This window comes from Nematolebias whitei, chromosome 2 (assembly GCF_014905685.2).
Source record: "Nematolebias whitei isolate Nwh7 chromosome 2, NemWhi1, whole genome shotgun sequence".
Taxonomy (NCBI): domain Eukaryota; kingdom Metazoa; phylum Chordata; class Actinopteri; order Cyprinodontiformes; family Rivulidae; genus Nematolebias; species Nematolebias whitei.
This window is the reverse complement of record NC_056499.1, coordinates 2,946,206-2,967,937: the sequence shown is the minus strand read 5'-3', so window position 1 is coordinate 2,967,937 and position 21,732 is coordinate 2,946,206. Positions and strand designations below refer to the sequence as shown.

The 21,732-nt window shown below is 40.8% G+C and overlaps 2 protein-coding genes across 2 annotated transcripts in view; both read right to left on the bottom strand.

Annotated features, from left to right (window-relative positions):
* The window catches only part of sox6 (SRY-box transcription factor 6), a 134,527-nt gene that overhangs the window by 92,682 nt on the left and 20,113 nt on the right, over window positions 1-21,732 (bottom strand). Inside the window, exons 2-3 of the mRNA XM_037689504.1 lie at window positions 20,972-21,042; window positions 13,446-13,496 (exon numbers count right to left, since the gene is read on the bottom strand). Of these exons, the coding sequence (XP_037545432.1) occupies window positions 13,446-13,480 (35 nt within the window). The 5' untranslated portion in view covers window positions 13,481-13,496; window positions 20,972-21,042. The remainder of the gene's footprint in view (window positions 1-13,445; window positions 13,497-20,971; window positions 21,043-21,732) is intronic.
* Window positions 20,084-21,732, bottom strand: part of plekha7b (pleckstrin homology domain containing, family A member 7b) — a 127,813-nt gene continuing 126,164 nt past the window's right edge. Inside the window, exon 24 of the mRNA XM_037692724.1 lies at window positions 20,084-20,140. Within this exon, the coding sequence (XP_037548652.1) occupies window positions 20,084-20,140 (57 nt within the window). The remainder of the gene's footprint in view (window positions 20,141-21,732) is intronic.

Sequence of the window (21,732 nt, the reverse complement as noted above, 5' to 3'; positions counted from 1 at the left end):
ATGAATGCATGTATTACTGTCTCCAGGTTCTTTTTGGACAATATGGGCTTCAGTTTAGACAGCCGCCTCAGTTGGAAGAAGCATGATTTAACAATCATTTTTACATGATTATACATGATAATATAACAACTCTAAATGAAATATACAGGTGAACAGGTTTGGCTCACTATTTGGCAAGAAACTGATCAGTTTTGTTTCTCTGTCACCCTTAATTAATGCATAATAAGCAGTTATTAATGATTTACAAAGTGTTTATAGAGGAATTAATAACATATCTATAAACTATTTATCAGCCATCTATAAGAGGAGCGTTATTGTAAAGTGGTACCCAAGTAGTTAAAGTTGCTAATGACTTTTTAGATACTACAAATAAAGAAAAAGATAAACATCAGGCATTGGCCTTAAGAAAGAGAAATTAAAATTCCTTTAAATTGATTATTCTTTTATGTCCTTTTGAAATAATGAAAAATCCCTTCAAATAACTTTAGAGGCAATGTTTTGCACTTATATATATATATATATAAATAACGACACACTTCCAATCTGTCTCATAAATTAGACAAATGTCATGGTGGAAACATGACTGGGGTTAATGTGCACCAGCTGAACACTTTTCATTCAAAATTATAAAAATTAAAACATGTTACAAAACTTAGCATTCCTTAATGAAAGACCTATAATTAGTTAACTTATGTGTGAGTTTTAGTTTATAATCTTGTAGTTTTTGGGGTGTTTTTGACTACATCTTAGAAAAAAGGTTATGGATAATCTCACACAACTGATTAGCATTTAGAGTTTGTGTTGGGAGTGAATGTTGGCAACGACCACAACAAAATTTAAACAAATATCCAAAGAACTGACTGAGTTATAGATATTAGTTCTTCTAATATTGATAGCAGTCATGCTGAGTTGGGTTGACTCCAATTTAAAAACAGATGTTGATAAATTGTAGCTCCACATCTGATTATTACGTTTAGAGAATTTTATCACAGTCAGCACTGATTCATGATATTTTGCTAACAGACAAGCAGACGCATACATTGGTAATTACAATATCGCCCAACATTCAGTGGTGAACAAAAACAACACAAACACTACTTTTTTAAACTGAAGTTGCTGCTGTTGCCCTACACTGTGTAGGTGTGTGTGACACTGTGTAGGTGTGTGTGTGTGTGTGTGGGGGGGGGGGGGGGGGGTGGGGGGGGGGGTGGTGGGTAGGGGGGGGGGGGGGGGGGGGGTAGCAGAATTGGGGGGGGGGGGGTGCATCTGTAAGTGTGTGTGGGAATGAGTGAGTGAGGCAGTGGGAATATCATGTGTGTGTTTCCCTTCAGGGGCTCCTCGTGTTCTAACAGGTGTCATGGTAGGGTTCCTCTGGGTTCTTCACCTGCCATAATGAGATATAAGTACCTGACAGCTCCCAGCTGGAGCCGCGCCGACACACAATCCACCGTTTAGCACAATTAAATTATCACCCTCCATTGTAATTGTGCCATGCTGTGCAGCAGCCAGGTTTCTGGGTACATAATCGACTCATGATGCGGGCTGTGTATTGCGCACGGCGTCTTTTTCACTCACTCACAGTGTGCACGCTCACATGCTCACACATGTTTGTCTATTGTGTAACGCCTGCGATTTCAAAAACAACCTGAAATAAAATAGATCTGCCTTTTTTTTTTCCTTCTTTACCAGTCAGTGATACGCAAACGTATTTAAATCTTGAATATGGAAATAATGAGTCAACAACTGCACCGAGACAGGAGACTTGTCTAAATGAATTTGTTTAAATTGTTGCTCCATTATTGTTGACCTTCCCCTGCAAAAAGTCAACTCAATTACAGCGCCACTTTAACTTCTCTTCACATTCTCTCGTGGTGCCTTCTCCATTAGAAACCGCCGCGGCTGCTCCAGTTACAAACCACACTCCAGTGATAGCCGCCCAGAGCAAATTAAGCAACCACCTGAAGTGCACACTTTACATACTGAGCAGAGCATTGATAATTACTTTGCAGGGCAAATTATTTTCAATAATATGTTGCTGGAGGAGCTGCCTTGTATCTCACTTTAAACACTTGTGCAGCTGCCATGGCAGCATGGTTGGTGTCCTTGCCCCCCAACCAAGGCAAAGGTTGATGCAGGTGTGAGGGTGCTTAAAAGTCACTGTCTGTCTAATCGAGAAGGGTCGACGAGCGCTCACAAACTGAATCCTTCCTTTTATCCTCCTCTTCTTTCTATCTCTTTTGCCACTATCACTCTTTTCCTGATCCTGGAACACAAGCTCAGACCTTGATGGCTCAACAGGCTTGGAGTTCCTCAGGGCACATGTTTTACTCATGTGCATGGACACAGAAATGAAAAAAACTTTATTTACAGCTCATTTTCTATGGAAATGATCAACAAAAGACTAAGTTCTGCTTGTTGGAATAAAGTATCAGAGGACACTGACACTCCCAAAGAAACACGTTCAGAAGGCTACTGTTTATTTTATTGTAGCTTTCTCTTTTTCTTGGCAGCCTAATTTCCAAATAAGCCTCAAGTTGTGACTGCAGCACTTAAGCAAAAGTCCAATCATCAAGCAACACGACGTGTGATGGGAGCCGTGGAGCCTTGTGGCTTGCCTCGTACTTGACGTTAAGTTATGAGGCCTTTGTGAGCAGGAGAAGGAAAACAGACGCTGGAATTTGGCAGGAGCGTAATATACAGAAATCATCTGTTCATGTGATCTGAATTTTCATGGAAACAATCAAGCATTGTTGAAGGAAAGAAAAGCAGGGGTGACAGATGACATACAGAGCGGGGCGCCGTTTTGGTTCAATGTTAAACAAAGCCCTATTCAGTCCAGGTCCATTCTGACATTTGTAAAGTGAAGTTTCTCCGTGCAGTAAAAAAAAAAAATCACTTCAACAAATCCAGTGTGATGCCGGTGCAGCTGCCAAAAAGGTGAACAGAAGAGTTGGTGCACAAGCAGCAAGATGCCTCTGACATCAGAAGAGACTCACAAAGACTGTGATGGAAGCAAAGACTTTTCAAAAAGTCAAAAGAATAAAGAGGAGGCTAACACTGACAGATGCTTATACCAATATGTCCTGATTTTAACAAATTAAGTTTTACACCAGCATAGCCTTTTTGTTTCTCTTATTTGATTAGGAAAAGTTCTGGACATTAATAATCGGACTATCCCTCGCAGCTAAAGTGTCAAACTGTGGCAGTTAGTGCAGCTGCCGTGCACATTATAACACAAACCATTATTATATCTGTTGTTTGCAACTTCTACAATAATAAAATTAGTTTATTATTCCAGTCTAGTCACATTTAACTGAGAGCAAAGTTTTAAAAATATGCTTTTGACCTTGCGTATTTTAATGGATGAAACAGAAACAGCTTTTATTTCCTAGCTTTGTCACAAAATATGGCGTTCACAGACAACCGGACCTTTGTTTTCTTTTTATTGTCCGTGAGCTCTAATGTAGTTTTATGGAGTTTGAGAGGAAAAGCCAGGGCTGGTAGAGCGGCACACTGATTGGAAAGTCAAAACGGGGCTCGTTCATTTGCTCCACCCAGATGAGGCCATCGTGCTGAGCCATGATGAATAGGGGTCAGGCAAGCCACACCTCAAAGATTTATGATTAAGGCTTATTATGTTGGGAAACTGACATTGATTGCTGATTTAAACTGCTGAAACCAATTAATTTGCTGCGGCTGAATAGAAATCATGGTCAACAGTGTGTGTCAGTCTGACAGGTTGAATGGGAAGAAGCCAGGCAAAAGGGAAGGAACCAAATGAACGGCTGGTAACCAGCTCTGTTCGAAGGTGGTTCAAACTTAGCATGTGTGAGTGACAGCTGATACAGGAAGAAACATAGATTGGCAAAAGAGAAGGCTCTGAAGAGCCAAACCCAGCTCCAGCCACTGATCTGAGTAATTGCCCCAAAGTCTGGTTCACAGAATGCATGTACATGCGCTGTTTCAGCAACGCTGAAGCGGTTTCATGCACTGAGCGGTGCTGAGGAAACCTGAGTAAATGAATGTGAAACATAGCTCTAATAAAATCAGAGCTGACAGACATGAGCGAACAGAAGAAATGCTGCATTTCCACGCAGAGATGAAGCTTTGTGGATTAAACGCCGACTGAAACACAAAGTGTCGACGCTGAATTCTCATGTTGCGCTTCAACTCTTTTCTGCCTTTGTCTGCAGGACGTGTAAGTTCATTAAAGTGATTTGGGGATTGATTCGCAACAAATGCGATGCTCATTTTGGCAGCCTTTTATTTTTTTCTGCGTTCACAACAACCTTTTTGTTTGTGCTTTTTTTCTGCTGGCTCACTCAGACGACACACGCATCAGGACACAGTTCCAAAATGAAATCATTAACAAAATTGCTTTCTTAAAAAGCCACAAGTGTGCAGCAGGATCTGCGAGTGTTTGGCTGCGGGCCAGGGGCTTCTGGTTCTCAGGCAGCCTCTGCTCCGGCTCTGTTGTGGTTTCCTGCCACCGCACTCATTATGCTCAGACTCAGCTGACAACAGCGCACGGATGCAGCTCGCTTTGCCTCACTCCCCGGACTGGAAAGGAATAACGTGGTAATCGCAAAAACTACTTTCCCACTTACAACAAAAAATTGTCTCCTACTATTTTGGACCACCAACAATATTCAATAAAGAAAATCAGCTGTTTTTTCTATGTACTCAAGCAAAACATGTTGATGTGACTCTTCAAAAGGTAGAACTTGAACTAAAATAAAGTATTTATTAATATACACAGTGGAAACTAAAAATGATCCATTAATGCACAAACAAACAGTAATTCCACACAGACGTTATATAACAAACTTTCTGGAAACTTTATCAATCTGCCTGAGATAAGTTTCAATACACAAAGAAGACAGAATAAAAGCAAACAGAGTGAAGGACAGACAAATATTTGATATGATGATAGGGACTGTCGCTAAGTGGTGTTGCAGCTTTGGACCCCACACCTGACCATAACCCCGATCCACTGAGCTAAAGGTAGCAGCTGTGCTGTTCACACAGTGTGGACCCATTCTGCAAACAATAGATGGAACTTGACAAAGGTCGATGCACACGCAGCACATGTTTTACAGTAACAGGCGGCAGTCCGTCTATATTTCACTTGGTCAGTATTCAAATTAATACAGTATTGATCTACATTTATAGGTGGGATGTTTTCAGTTTGTGCCCTGGTCATTTATCAGGTGTTAATATGTCCTTCGAAGTAGTTTTAAATCTCACGTCATCAAAGTTTGGTCAGATATTTTGATTACTAAAAGAATGGGAGTCAACAAGTTGTCAACCTCGTAATGTGCACGAGACCAAGTTTTTCAGGTGCCATCACGTTTTTAAGTCTTAAAGGTGGCGTCTTACTGAACTGACTGTTGGGAGACAAGTTGGGGACAAAAAATCTTTCAAGACCGCAAGAAAAGAAAACATTTAAAACCTTTGAGTGTTTGTGACCAAGCGATGTGATATGTATGATCAACATGGTTTTGAGACAAGGATGTTTGCCTTGGTTCATCTGAAATAAGTTAGAGACGCCTGGGGCAGAATTCAGACTGATTTGAGACAGGTTGGAGATGCCCACAACAACTTGTGACTATTTTGAGAGAAAAACTGTTGCACAAAGTTTTTGAACAGGCCTGCACATCTCTGCAGCTCGTGTGAGGAAGTTGAGAAACCTGCTAAAGTTTTGAGACATTTTGGAGAATCCCTCATGAACGTCAACCAGTCGCAGCACAATGAGATGCCACCGTAAGTAAATGTGCCAACATGTAATAAAAATAACTGACCACCAGTCTTTGACAGTATGTAATACATGTTTTAGGCAGCCTTTCTTCACATGTTTGCGTACTGAGGATGAGGATTCAGTGTTTCATAAAGCCTGGTGGTAGCAGGACATTCCAGCTATAAATGGCAGCAACATTATCACAGCACAAACTAAAAACTCACGATCTAACGCTTCCCAGTTGTGTGAAACTAAAATCTTGCTGGTTTTGTGTGAAGTAAATGGGAATCTGCTGAAAAGTAACGACTCCAACTAAATGCAAAACAGAGCACGAGAAACATTTTTGTTTCTTTTCTTGCAACCAGGGTTTTTGAGAAAGCTTTTTAAAAACTCAAAAGTTTGAACATTTCCCACATCCTTCTCCGGTGGGTGTGCCTGTAAAGTGCTTCACTCCCTCTCTTGAGAAGCTCTCAGAAATTGCATCATGGGATGGCGAGTATGATGGTAGCAACATACTGTAACATGGGGGAAATACCTCATTTTACTTGATTCATAAACACGTTGTGCGTGGGCCAGCTGGCCGCTCAGACCTGTCTGAGGGCAGAGCTGACGGGGAAGTTCCTGTTTAAGCAACATTAACACAGATTTTTAGAACAGTCTTCGTTTTAATTCATCCTCTGTTGTCTGCCTAATATCACACACCCTTTTATTTTAGGAGTGGGTTTTTATCCAGAACACTTGTTTGACACAGTTAGAGTTGACGCATTATAAACTGCACACAAGAGTCAGCAGTGATCTGCATATTCAATAACTTTCGTAATTATATGCGCAATTCATCAGATGGGATGTGATTGCAGGGGAAGTGGAATAGAGTGGAATAGAGAGGAGCAGAGAGGTCTGATTCCTGGAGGACTAAAGTCTAATCACAAAACTAACATGATAATTGAAATCTAAATTGAAAGGCTTTGCTCTCAGGGAGAGTGTGTCAGACGTGGCGTGTAGCGGCGCTTGTCAGAGTGTAACAAGGAAAGAACGTGTGCCAGAAAAATATTGGAGTCAAATGGGACAAAAGCTGTGTGGGGAAAAAAGAATAATTAAACTAATACTTGAACAAGCTGCAAATATGCTACTGAAATAATTTACAAGTGAGGTAAGTCAGGATAAAAATAACCTGACATTAAAACTTTTAGATGTTTTTATTATTCATTTGCATATTCAGCAAATAAAATTGAAGCTGTTTCTCAGTATTTAGCGTTTTTCTTATCTTGACTGGAATTACAATTCATAAAGAATAAAGCAACAGGATTAAAAATGTTCCTATTATGCAGTTTATTGACATGAAGATAGTAAATTATGTTCTATGTTTCTTTTGTGCAGTTAAGGCATTGGTTGCAATCTACAGCTATGCCACTAGATGGCACTAAGCCCTGAATGCATAAACAAATGCTGATGACAAATCAAAGTCTTTCTTCTTCTTCTTCAGTTTTATTAGCGGTTGGCAAACAACTTATGGTGTGCATTACCGCCACCGACTGGTAAATCAAAGTCTTTACTACAGCTGAACTATTTTATAATTCTGATTGTGTTGTTTTGCTCAATTATTCACACCGTTCTCCTGGAAAGCTTTTTTTTTTTCTTTTAAACAAGTTGGATGTATTTTGACCGTGCACATTAGCTTCAATTTGATGAAATTTTTATTTTTTTATTTTTTTTTACTGGTGTCCTAAGATGGTTTATTTGTGAGCTGATGCAAAACAAATTATCTGATAAGGAATTGTCAGTTTTTGCACGGCAAAAGAACATCTTCTGTTTAACGTGTATGTTTGGGTAAAAAACAAGTTTCTTGACTTTGTATTTGAACATTTAAGTGTTTTTTTATTCAATGTTTTAATGTGATAAAATTAATGTTTTCATCCTATTTAATCATTAATGCAGTGGGCTTTTTTCACCTTTACTTCTTGTGCTTGATTATAAGGCACTGGAGGAATTAAGGAAACAGAAAAGTCCTCAGACTCATCTTCCTCTCTGCCCCCTTTGTCTGCTGTCTGTCTCAACCCCAGGATTCATACTCGTCCCTCAATATCGTTTAATTAGTTATGCCAAATTCATTAACCTGCACTGCTGTTCTGCTGGCCCCACTCATAAATTTGCTTAATGTGAGCAGACGTTTTGCAGCAGTAATAAGGGACATAAAACTCAAAGAGAAACACACACTGTTCCGCTCTGCTCATGGATCGTTCTAACTCAACGGTGTACGAGAGCAGGAAGGAGCAGTCTTCTTCACTTCAGCAGCTCGTCAACTATATGAGCCCGTCAAACATGTTTTTCTATAAATGTCCAAGAAAACATTTCAATTTAAAATTAATATCCCAGAAATTTGTTGATGGTGTTACCATTTCTTGTCTAGGAATCACCACTGACTTCAGGATATAACTGTTTGTTGTTGTTTAATTGAAAAACAAATGGGAGCTATAGGGTTAATAAAGTGAATTGATTCACTTTGTATTTCAAATAAAGTGTCAGAACCACATCCGTCCATCTTTTTTTTTTTCATTACCCATTTTCATTAATTCATTTCTTTCTGGTGCCTATCTCCGGGAATCCTTGTGCAAGACACAGGTCACCCCCTGGACAGCTTGCAAGTCCATCACAAGGCCACAAAGAGACAAATAGGACAAGCGACCATCCACACTCGCACCCACAACTGGTGACAAATTGGTTACCAGTTAACCTAACATGCATGTGTTGGGTATGTTGGAGGAAACTGGGATGAAAACTGAGTGCACAGGAAGAGCATGCAAACTCCACACAGAAGGTCCTCAGGCTAGAAGGTAAACCTGGGATCTTCTCATTGGAAGGCAACAGCTCCAAGAACAGCACCACCGTACTTCTTGTTGTTCAGTCAGCTAATAAATTCTGTCACATCCCCAGACTGGGTTCAGCTGCATTTTCTGATTTGCATTTTCACTTTTACAGTACTTTAAGAATAAACATCTTGAGTTTGAAACAGGAGCACAAATTCAAGAGACAAACTGTTGTAAACAGCAAAGACCACCTTCGCTGTCCCAGGATTACACACGACCTCTGTGGTCCTCTATCCCCTGGCTGTCTCACCTAACAATGCGAGCCTATTAGACCTGAATCCTGCGTTGCTGTTAAAGAAGGGTCTTGTCCTTTCAGTACACTCATGTCCCTGCTCTCTGTTTGTCGTGGCATAGGTGGTAGAAGAACACAAGTTCATTGTTCCCTCGCAGATGGAAGTTGGAGTTACCAGGGTAACGGTGCTAATCCTCCTTTTATTTTTACCATTTTTTTATATTAACAGTCCACTGAGTGCTACCTTTTAAGTCACAGGCAAGAACGCTCACTCACTTTTAATTAGCTATGATTCTGTTTGCCAGGAGACGGTATGATGAGCTAATCGAAATTTACGAAATAATGACGCACTGCGAGCAGCTCCTTCTTCCTCCCGAAGCCCGCTCCAAGAATAACAATAATGAGGCCATTATAGAGGACTGCACTTTAAAACGCTGCTCTGCCACCAAAACAGAGGACATAATTGTTCTGGTGTTTTCCATACAATCAACAACCCATTGTGGATGACTTGAGAACTAAGAGAGCAAAGAATGGGTGTCATAATGATTGGTCTGTGCTCCCTTCGAGTTCTTGTACAAAGTGTTCCCTGAGCGAGGAGTTTGATTGACTGCTGATTTGCTTGTGGATGAAGACAACTGTCTGGCTTTGTAGAAAAATGTCCTTTCTGCTTTTTGTGTGTGTGTGTTGCCATTCAAATAGCTCCCCAGGCCACATTAGAGAAGACCCATTCATATGGTGAACAGCTGAGAGCTACACAGGCTCACCGAGGGAAGTGGGGGTAAAATAGAGAATACACCTCTGTTTATTTCAATAACTCAAATGTGTGATCTTGAGTGAAAAGTTTTAGTTAAAGTAAAACGGCGTTGCTTTCAACAAAACTAAGCTCGAAACAGAACATTGGTTAAACTACCAGCTTTGTCATGGTACAGCAGATTTTTGTAAAGAAATGAACTAATCCTCTATTCGCCCCAAAACGTACAATCTGCTGTTTGCTAATGTAACAAAACAAAAATCATGTTGAAGGTTGTCGGCTCAAATCCCAGTCAAGGGGGTTTTTGGATGGAGAGAGAGAGATGGGGGAGAGAGAGAGAGATGGGGAGAGAGAGGGAGAGAGAGAGGGAGAGAGATAGGTTGTCTGTCTCTATGTGTCCCTGTGATGGACTGGAGACCTGTCCAGGGTGTCCCCTTCCCCTCCCATGGTGATGACTGGACATGGGTACCAGTGACCCCCGTGACCCGAAAATGAAGACGTGCTTAAAGATAATGGATGGACGAATGGATGGACGGATGGATGGATGGATGGATGGATGGATGGATGGATGGATGGATGGATGGAGAGTGTAAGAACTGCCTTAAATTAAAAATAAAAATAAAACATAATACAAAAAGTAATTAAACTGGCCTCACCATTAAAGGGAAAAATAAGACGATGACCATCAACATCAGTTTTAGTCACTAAACCAAATGTCCTCGTCTTCTCTTGTTCATATTGAAGCCAGCAGGATCCGGTTTATGGAAGCTGCCATGTTGTATTTACGGACCCGGAGTCTGTGCACAGGGGATGCGTGACTTTAAGTCTTGCCTACCCCCCTGGATGCTGTACGAGGTCCTGTGGTGTTAATGCAAACATCTGAATCCATCCTTCAAGCCATCTGACTTAAAGTTAAGTTGACATACATGAATTCAGTTAGATATGTAATTTTACTTGAGTAGAACTTTTGTTTTTACCTTGTATTTCCCTATAACTTCACAAAATCCTCCGTAGAATATACGGACACAACAAATGGGGAAAACGAACATTTTACAGTGTATTCCATGCACCTACATAGTTATTGCATCGCATGTCAAGGATGTCACTTAAGCTTTATCAACCGTGTCATGATGCCCCAGTAAAGAACTGCACTCCAAATCTTACTCAAATACAAATGCAGTTCATCCGTTTGGAAATAAAGATAAATAGAGCACAGGTACTGGTCAACAGAGGTAAACAATGAAATAATGTGTCGAGAGGTTTCCTATGTAGACGTGCAGGTTGAGAGCTTTGTGGGGATGTGCAAACCGCTATCAGCCGTGCTCCCTCGTAAAGGAGAGGAGGAAAAGAGGATTTGAGGGCAGGATGCTAAATGGGCCTGTTAGCCCAGTCAGCCTTCAGTGGGTTTCATTTATCTTCATCTTGTTAGATGAAATTAATTAACAATCTCAGAGTTGCACACTTTCTCCTTTCATTACATCAAATAATGGTGGAAATGTATAGGGGGAGGTCCTGCCCACAGGGAGAGCTCTCTCACTTCTTATCTCTCTGCCTCTCTGTTCACATGTCTGATCAGTTCCTTCCCCTTTCTCTCTCACGCTCGCTCTCATTTTTCCACTCGCTGCGACAACACAAACAAAAAGCTGTTAAATGTGTTATAAAAAATGGATCAAAAGTGAAAACGCATCATATCAACAAAGAGAAGCGAACAAACCGGATATCCACTCATACAAAAAAACCTTCTGCTTGAGTTTTAGACATACTCAAAAATGTCAAAGCAACGTTTAAACCAGAAACAAAGAAAAAGTGTAAATGATTCACACTTGAACTTGATTTGTGATAAAAAGAAAAAAAAGTTTGCTAAAAGTGAAAAGTTTATAAAATTATCGCCTTTAAATCTGCTCCGACTCAAAACCAAACTTGTGACTCAACACACGAATGAAAGCCCATCTGTGTTGAGGTGGGGCTTCAAAAGGCAACAGGTGGATGTCTGAGCACATCTGCATGTATGAAAACGCTCAGAGTCCACGTCCCCCACCCACTCACCCCCCCTGCACACACACACACACAGCCCCCTCCAAAACACAAGTCTTATCAAAGTAAAAGGGCTAACCCTGAAGCAAAGCCTGCCTTTAATCTCGGCCCGATTGTCTAGGCCTCAGTCAGCGTGCACGTCTTTCTGCTGCTGCCTTTAATTAAAAGTGACATTGACAAAAGGCTGTCCATTAGTAGAGCAATAACGTGTCTGGTCAGAATAATCAGCGCTGTCTCTCATTTATGAGGAAGAAAAGGACACAGTTGAGAAACATTACGATCAAGGGTCATACTTTCTCTGGTTTCTTGTTCAAGGGTTTGAACTGCATCTTAAAATGTTACTTTGTGAGACACGTGTGGCGTGTGTCCCTTCGCTGTTCGACCATATGTTCCACCAGTCACATTCTGTACAGTTTGTCAACTGCCAAACTGGTTTCAACAGGAGGTGAGAATAAATACGGCCATCCACTTTGTAGTGTCACTCAGAAAAAAAAGGCATAAATGAGCAATGGCAGTGCATTTTCAAATCATTTAACCTCAGTCTCTCCTGTCAGACACTTGTAAAGATACAACTCCACATGGTGCCCTAAAGCAGGCAATGTGCATGTGTGCATTTATATTGCATCTCCTTATTGCAGCAGAAGTAAATATATCAAGCGTTTGTGAATACGCACTAAATATATTTAAATTATTTGGAAGTGATAAATGGCTCTCAGAGCTGTGCGGTAGAATTAGAACAAAAGAAAACTGTTTCCAGCTCACAGTTCGATTTGTCTGTATAAAAACTGTCCTTGTGAATAGAACTCAAACACGATGATTTAGCAGGATTTAATTTATATTTTTGTCAAAGCACAGAACTAAACTTGCTCCCCTCCCCGTTAATAAATGTGGGATTTTATCTGTTTGAATTCAAAAGAAAATAAAACTCATTTCAAGACGTTTTCCCATTGAATCCCTGAAGGACGTTTTGACGAGCAAGAGTAATGGTATCAAATTGTCCTTTCTTTTTTGAAATGCCCCCAACAGTTCAGAGAGAGAGAGAGATGCTGTTAATTTAATCAAATAAGTGACCTTTTTATAAAAAGAAATCAAAGAGGATTCATTAGCTTTAGTAAAGTTTGTCTGACAGCAGCTTTGAAAGGCAGATGCTGCTGCTGCTGTGGCTTTTAATGAGCCGACCCTAATTAAGGAGCAACACTGTAGCCTGGAGAAGGTGGCTGATAGGAGAGGAGCCAATGGTAAATAAGCTTATTTACTTCCACCGTGCGTAATGACAGCACACATTTTTAATTAGAAACACAAGATGGGTAAAGACACAAAAAAGCAAATCTTAACATTAGGTCAAACACAAACACAGGAAACAAGAAGAGCAGACTGATGCCTCAGCACATCCCTGACACAGCGGCGGTGCCAGAGAAGGGTGCTCAAACAAACTGTGGTCGAACAAGAGCATGCAGCATGAAGGCACTGAGAGCCTGACCTGCAGGCTGTTAAAGCTGTGAAATGAAAGGGAGGGAGGGGTGGGGAGTGACCCTCCAGTTGTTGATGTGTGCTAACCGTCCGGGTCAAGGCCGCCAGGGTGAGCATGCTTCTCAGCCACACAGTGCACAAACAAACAAACAACAATCATACCACAAATATGTTAGGATCCATGTTTAACAATCTACAAACATGTACAAACGCATGCACCTACACAAACATGTGCACACACACACGGGACAAAGTCCATAGCTAACAATGTGTCCGAGAGATTAACCCCTGTGAGCCCGCTGCCACCCCCGTGCCCGACCTGTGCTCCTGAATGGCATCAACAGAAATGAAACTAACCTCAGTAAAAAGCTGCTACGAAGAAAGCCCTCCATGTCAGCGTGTGGGGTTCTGGCAGGAGAAATCACAGAGATTACTTTTTCACCAAGGAATAAGTTACAGTCAAACGAGAAGAGCAAGAGGAAAAAGGAAAGGGGGGGAAATAGGAAACGGAATAAAAAAAATGATTATACATCTTCCTTCTATACAAGTTCTTATGTCTTTAATTAAAGCAGAAATATGACTTGGAACCCATCCCCTCTTTATGAACTGACACCATTAATTATACCTCTTTCCAACGAGGGATTGGATTTGCATACAACATCGGTTTGCACTGATGATACGTTTGCATCAAATAAACTCTGATCCCCACGCAGCCTTTCTCCGCTGCTGTGCGCAGATATATGCACATAGATCCAGCGCTGTAACCACAGATCCAGTGTGTTCAGCGTAGCCAGCGGTGGTCCAGCTGCAGCCCATGTGTGGCAGGGCTGCTGCGGCTTCGAGGAGCCGGGCCGCTGGGAATCGCAGCGCCAATGAGGCAAAAGGATGTGGTCATGATGTCACCGCTTGTATAGGTCGTTCAGAAGCCTTAGCCACAAAGTACTGGAGACGCATGGCTAAAATTGACTTACAACAGGTTTCCATTATGTTATTGGGCTGTGAAATATATGTTTTTATTGTGTTAGTTTGGCTGGAAATCGATTGGGACGTGCACGTGCTTTGTTTTAAGTGGTAAAAACGAGCAAAAATTTATGGAACAAATTTGTCGGTGGAGATTTTATTACTTTCTGAAAGTCTTCTGGGTTCTTCACCATGAGCGCTGTAGAGATGTTCATCATGAAGGCGTTTCAGAGTTTCAATACTTCCTGTTTCAAAAGATGTAAAATCCACATACGCTGATCTTTGTGAAAACTACCGCTTTTAACATCGCTGCTTGGAAAAATAAAACTTTTCACTGGAGCTGAAGTTTATTCACAATTTTTCTAATTCGCGAAAAACATAAGAACGAATGTCGTTTCAGCTCTTTAGCCTTAAGTTTGAGTGTCATGGTGTAATATGGCATTTTTTCCTCTTTCTCGAATAGCGTATGGAGACAAAGCCTCTGAGAAAATGGAAAGAATGAGCCAGGCCCAAGGACACTGTGCCTTTCAGTCTGGCCAGCACTTAGCAAAGCAGTGGTTCCACAAGGTCCAGAGGGCTCAGCCGAGACTTTTCTCACAATAAGGTGTCTGGGGAGGCGGAGAGTGGCACAGCCAGGGGTACTGCAGCTCTGCTCTGTTTTGCACTCAGTTGGGCCCAGTGCACATAATACCATCACCATGCCACAGCGCACCAAGCCAGTGACAACGTGAGAAAACAACCGTCAAACAGTGCAAAGCAGATCAAGCGTGTCTCCTCACTTCTCCGAGTGCAAAAAGCGCACACAGCAGGCACACACCAACCAAGACAACAATCAACACAAGTACCGGATGAACTCGCATCGTAAAAACAACAGCTGAAATATGAACAGGCATCAACTGTTTGTCTCAAATTTAATGAATGAAATGCACAAGCAAGTGTCTACGTAAACCTAACAGTAAACAGACTGAACAGAAACTGGTTTATTTCTGAACGCATGTATTTCTTTCAGTCACTCTTCATCATTAATGCGGGTTCTAGTTCATAAACCCTCGGCGTTTCACTGTCTGTGTCTTCACAGTTTGGATTCTTGTGTTTCCTCAGCTGTTCCTGCTTTCTCCAGTCCCTTTGAGGTCAGAAAAAACTCAACTGAGACTAAGAAAGCAAAGGTGGAGTTTGGAGGGTTTGGAGTGCCCCAAACTGGTCAGATTCTAACCAACCTGAAGAAAGTGTGCTCTTGTCTTAAGATTAATACAAAGAATGTCTTGTCAATCAAGTCTCGGCTAATTCTAGGGCAGACTTAGTTGAGAGAGAAAAATAGAGAATAGACATCCCAAAGTTGGCCTGAACCAGCGTGAGCTGCTCAGCAGCCTTTCAAGGAATGAGCTTCTGCCAAAAGCTGCCTCTGCTTAACCAAGTCTCCCACCATCTGCAACAAATGTGCTCTATTAAAGCAGTACCATATGGACGACAAGCTAGCTATTAACACGGCTTCAGCACATCCCTTAACCTAGCCCAGATTTCAAACTTCCAGTCAAATTGACTGCTGATTTAATGCACCACCAGCAGCCATGTGGGTCTTGGCACGAGACAGCGCTCTCAGTCTTCAGTCATTAACAAGCTCACATAGAGCGCAGCCCATAGTGAGACACAGAGGTTAGCTACACAGATCGTACCCTGGCTTATTTGGTGCATTCCCCTAAAATAATGAACATAACAAAGGTTATAAGAAACTCAACGTGGACCAAGCTTATAAAGTCTGTCAGTGAAGACTTTCTGGACGCTTTAGTTGTTCCACAGTCATGAAAAGTGACGTTGCTCCCTCTGCCTGGATCTACAGGGTGTGGGGAGATGGGGTGGTGTTGGGGGACAGACTTTAATCCCATGTGGACCTGGCAGCAAAGTGGACACCTCACCCCTGTCTGAGTCACTAACAGCTCACAAAGCCACGCACTTTTCTCAACAACGAGACCGTGATGACGTCACGACTAAAAGCCTCTGCGACCGTGAGACAACATGCACCTAATCAGTTGCAGTTTTGTGGTTTTAACCCGACACTAAAGTTTAGTAATAATGTTTATTCCTTTTCCCTCCTCTTGTCTCAGCTGACTCCACATTGTTCGAGCAATTTTTTTTATCTTGGAATGTTGAACATATTCAGTAATTATAGATCAGTGGTGCACGCTGTGCAAACAGAGCATTATTTTAATCACTGGTGGTAACTAAACGTTTTGTTTGTACTTTACTATTATTTTCAGGCTCCATTTTAAATTTTTAAACAATTATTAATAGTTTGAACCCACAATAGTTATGGGATTATTAAAAAAAAACTTTTTGTTAAAGATTAAACATGAAAAATAAACTGTCAGAAGTGTCTCTAAAAAAAACTAAACAAGACGGTTTGAAACCAGTTTTATTAAATAAGGACGTTCTCGTCAGCACATTATGATGTGTTAAAAAGTGCTGTTGTTTTTTTGTTTTTTTTGGGGGGGGGGGGAACAAAACCTGCATCTCATCTTTACTCTTGGCACCCAGACCCTTCAAAAATGGTGAAACTTAGTCCAGCAAAAATATCTAGACACAGTGACAGAATGTGAACATGACTGGTGCAGGATGCTGGGACCTGAACGCACCTTATGATTCTAGGCTGTGACACTCGCACACGCACAGGCGTCGGTTTTCACACACACACACACACACACACACACACACACACACACACACACACACACACACACACACACACACACACACACACCTATTTCACTCAGAGTTGCCAGATGAGTAGTGAATTAATTTGTGTGAGCCACTCCAACATTAGGAAGGTGTGTTGAAAGGTGTCTGCTCATGTTTCAAATTAAACGCGCTGCTGGTCAGCATTAGCACCTCGCCACCCGTCGGCAACTGACACTTAGGGAGCTTGGGGGGTGTGGGGTGGAGACGATGGGAGGAAGGAGGGAGGGGGGATCCTATCCGCTGTTCACACTGGAATAATTAGAACATGTCAGGAAGAATTAATTTCCTCATTTTTCAAAAGGATACACAGAAATTACCATGTTATTATATGACAGGGTCCCTGGGAGGATTGGATTAAATTTGATTTCTTGTGCAGCCCACGCAACAAATTAAAGTCATAAATAAGATGGAAAGAAGCGGGCACAGAGCATATGTTTATGGCAATGAGTGAAGCCAAGGGAACAGAAACAACCATCTTCATTTCATTTTATTTAAATCAGGCCAACACCGTGTGTCTGAATGACAGCAGCTGCTAATGGGTCGAGATTAGAGGCTTCTTGATATTAACACAGAGGTCTTCTGCATCTTCTACTTAAAAGCAATAACCATGCAGTGTGTAAACTTGCAGGTGAGCTTGTTCTCTACAGGTATTTCTTGACAGCACCAAAAAACTAAAACTGTCAAATTTTAGATGCCAGTCATTTTCTTAAAGTAGCATAAAATATCTGAATGTCATGTGCAACAAAAGATGGCACTAGTTATCCCTAAATTTTAATTTACAGCATGTTTTTTTAAATAGTTGTTTTAATATAGACAACATAATATTTGACAACGTGTCACATTTAATAAAATTTCATCTAATCAATGTTTTGCTACCTTAAGAAGCTGCTGAATTTTGATGCTGTTACTCAAGAGCACAAACCTACTGTCGATGATTTGCATCTGTCCTACAGAAACCTCTCTTGCACTAAAATGTGATGCACTCATATTTCTTAATTGTTTTTCCATTAATATTTATTTTTATTTGACCATTCGTTGGGAATTGTTGCTTTCTCTCTTTTTTTGTAAATGTAGTAAATAGTGTAAAGATCTAAATTTCCGGATTCGTCACATCTGGATTCAGAGAGGAGGGCAGAACTGACCCAACGCCATGCAGGACGCTCACCTGTCACCTCAGTAACACAATGCAGTGCCATCTCGGCGCCAAAGTTTTTCAGCTTGCTGGGAATGGGCTGTCATTAGAGCTCAGTGCTCCCCCGGGCACCACAAACTTTAAATAATTTGCAAATCAATTAACTGGCTACTCTCAACGCAACAGGGATTTCACACTCTGGGGTCGCGGTGCAATATCAGTTGGAGACGATTCATGGCTTTTTGGGCAAGAAGCTCATGGTTGAAATCATTAATTCGTTTTACCAGACTTTTAGTTATGCATTACTTTCTACAGCTGCGGCGCGGGAAGATTAATAACATGTTCTCTGGTCCTGTTTTTGAATGTATTTATTTAGTTTAAGCTCAGCAGATACTCAGGAAAACACCACGAGAAGCAACAGGAAAAAAATTATTGTTTTCACTTTTACACGCAGCAAATAATGACAATCCACTCAGAGGTTAAATCCATTCAACATTTTGTTAAATAAGGATAAAGTTGTGCCTTTTAAGCTGATTAAAAACATAATGCTACAGCGTATAATAAAATAGTTTAAATCCTAATTTTTGGGAACTTTGTAAAAAAGGCGTTCGTAAATAACGCAGAGTTCAGTCAGTTAAATAAATGCAAAATTTAGAAAGATAAATAAAACTGATTTTACTTCGGGTAATATTAGAATCAATTAATATTCTCAAATTAACTCTGAGATCCACTGAAGAGTTTGATCAGATTAAAACCATTGTTAGGCAGCGGTTGCTCTGTTTAGCATGTTGACCACAATCATTGAAGGGTCAATGGACTGAAGAGGCTCGTTTGCTGAATAACAGACAGAGAGCGACCATTCAAAGGTTATTCATTTTCATTTTACGATGAAGTGCTGTTTATTTAATTTCTGATGTGACGCTCCCTGCATCACTTCAGTGGAGACATCGATACTGAGCCGAGAAGCTGCGAGTCTGTGTGGCTGCAGCTTATTAGGTAAATGGCACATTAACAAAGAGTGTATCCATTCAGATGCTTCAACATACTCTCAGGTGTTTCCAGATGGGAGTGAATGAGTGTAATTAAGCGTGCTATATAAGCAACACAAACTCAATTACTTCCTGTCATATTTGGAGATTAATTAAACCTGCAAGACAAGAATATCCAAATTCCTGATTGTCCTTAGATCCAGCTAAATGTGAGTGGGACTCATCCACAGTTGGCCCTTAGGAGCTTCGTGTCAGTAACAAACACCGACAGGTGACGAAAACATTTCAGGAACGGACCACAAGTTATCACAGCCTGGTTTTCCTGCAGTTTTAATACCTTCACTGGCTATTTGCTTTACTTAGTTAATTCTTAGTGTTGAAGAATTGGAGTCAAATCTTGAAAGCAGTTTCTCAATCATTTAAATTTAACACTCGGAGATTATTTTTAAACATTTTTAATTAACCCAGCCACGTCTGTTGTGAACACAGTCCCTCGCATGTTAAATGGGACGGTTTCCCCCTGAATTTGTTTATTTCATTGGAGACTGTTTGTGTTTTCATTGTGTCTCTGTCAATAAATTATAAGGTAACGTAATTCACTGAAGTCTGTAAATGTGAGTTATTGTGTCTGCAGTATCTTGTCAGTTTTGACCCGACTGATAACTCGCTGTTGCAACTCTCCAACACTAACGGCACGAACGCGTCGCTGGCAGGCAGGTGCGTGTTTGACTGAGCAGAAGACATTGTGTGACGTGAGATGGCATGATCAAACAATGGCAAAGGGCCCTGAACTTTGAATTCAGAGAGGCGTTTCACGGCTGTTATTGAAGAGCTTCCCAGTCACATTAATATGATTCCCATGGTATCACCAATGACATTTGGAAGAAAGGAATAATATCAGCTAAGTTCCTCATCTTTATTTGTTTAATATCTTAGATATATTTTCATTAGACATCCTGAACGGGCTGCAGCTGCACAAAGACTGTTAGAGTAATATTTATGCAGAGAGGGTTGTGGTGTACTAAGCTCTGTTTTAAAGTAAAATGCCTCATTTCATAGCCACTGTATTACTATGCTGCTGTGAAAGTTTCAAGAAAGCCTCTTATTATTTTAAATTATTTATCAGCTGCTGCATATTTGTGCAGCCCAGAGCTGCAGGATAAACTTCATGCTGCAGCTGATCAGCTGTTCTCGTGCAGATTGGAGAAGTGGGCGTGGCCAGGAGCGTTTGCAGGTGGCTGAGAGCAACCGAGGCAGGAAGCTGAGATCACGACATTCTGTGTCTTTTAGAGCGTTTAGAAACATTGTTGAGAATATTACAAGAGTGTGGGAAGGGTTTTAAACATATATATATATATATATATATATATATATATATATATAACATATAACTTACGACTTGTACCACTATTCCTACTTCGCGGTTTTTCACTTATCGTGGGGCTTCAGGGTACGGACGCCCCGCAATAAACAAGGAACTACTGTTTGGACTAATAAAGATGATTATCTACGGTACGTCCAGAATTAATATGCATTGTTTGCATAAACAATGTATTTTCTCATGTTTATTTTTCAGATTCAACAGATAATTCAACAGAATTGTGGAGAGCAAGTTGCTTCGTTCCTTGTTTACAAGGAGTCATTCTATTGTGTGCAAAGAGCATTTTTATTCTTCTAACTTTTTTTATTTATTTGTAATTTCAGTTATAACAAAATACAACATTTAATAAATAAAAAATGGCTTGTAAAGAACTGTAGGCCACACACAAATACTTGATCACCCTGCAAACAAGAAATAATGTGTAAAATGTGAATGCAATAATAATGCAAAATCGCAAGAACAGGAAACGATCCATAATATGAAAAATCATCTGCAGCAAAGATAAGTTTGAGTGTAATATTGTGAAAGGTCTGTCAGTAACTTTGTGTCTAAGACTGTTTAATTGTGCATGCATTGTAAGCCCATCCAATTGTCCAGCTCATTTGATGCAGGTGTTCAGTGTGGGTGAAAGTCAGCAGGGTGCAGGAGTTGTGTGCAAGGCAGAGACAGCTACAGAGGTAATACTTACAAAAACTGCAAGACTCGGTCCCCAGCTTCCAGTGATCACTGGCTGGCTGATTTTGAACTCATGTAAATAACCTGGAACATAAGCAAAAAGATGGAGAAAGACTTTTTAGATTCGTCACCTGATTAATGCAAATTCAACATGTTCCTAAACTTGGTTTTCCGATGATTTAAAAACCAGTGAACTGTATCTAACAAGCAGAGATCAGTGATATGAACTGTCGGCTGACGGTCAGTCGCAGCTGAGAGGAAAGACGTTTGGTACTGCCCGACTTTCAGCTCTTATCGCTGCCACGAGCGTGAATTGGTTTTAAAGTGTTGAAAATCTTCTTTTCTTCTGTCTCATTAATATGTCTTCCCATCGACAGCTTTAACTAATAAACAGCTTTTATATAAAGCAGTTGTTTTATTTAATTTTGCCGTCTTTCATCAGGCCCTGCCTTCTTATGATTTATTTAGAGGCCATGCGCTGCTAGTTTCAGCTTGTCTATTGAAGTGACTGCGTCAAAGAGCGCACGCCCAGGAAGCTGCACGGAGGGTGCACGTTGCATCCTCAGAGCCACTGGCACTTTTCAGGGCTCTGAGGCTGCATCAGTACAAATATCTAGAAATGATTACTGGTCATCATTTGTTGATCTTTCACCACAGTCATCAATTCATTAAAAAGAGGATCTTAAATATCATCTACAAAGAAAGATTTTTAGGTACTTGTTTGACTATAACGCTGCTCTGTGTGTGTGTGTGTGTGGGGGGGGGGGGGGGGGG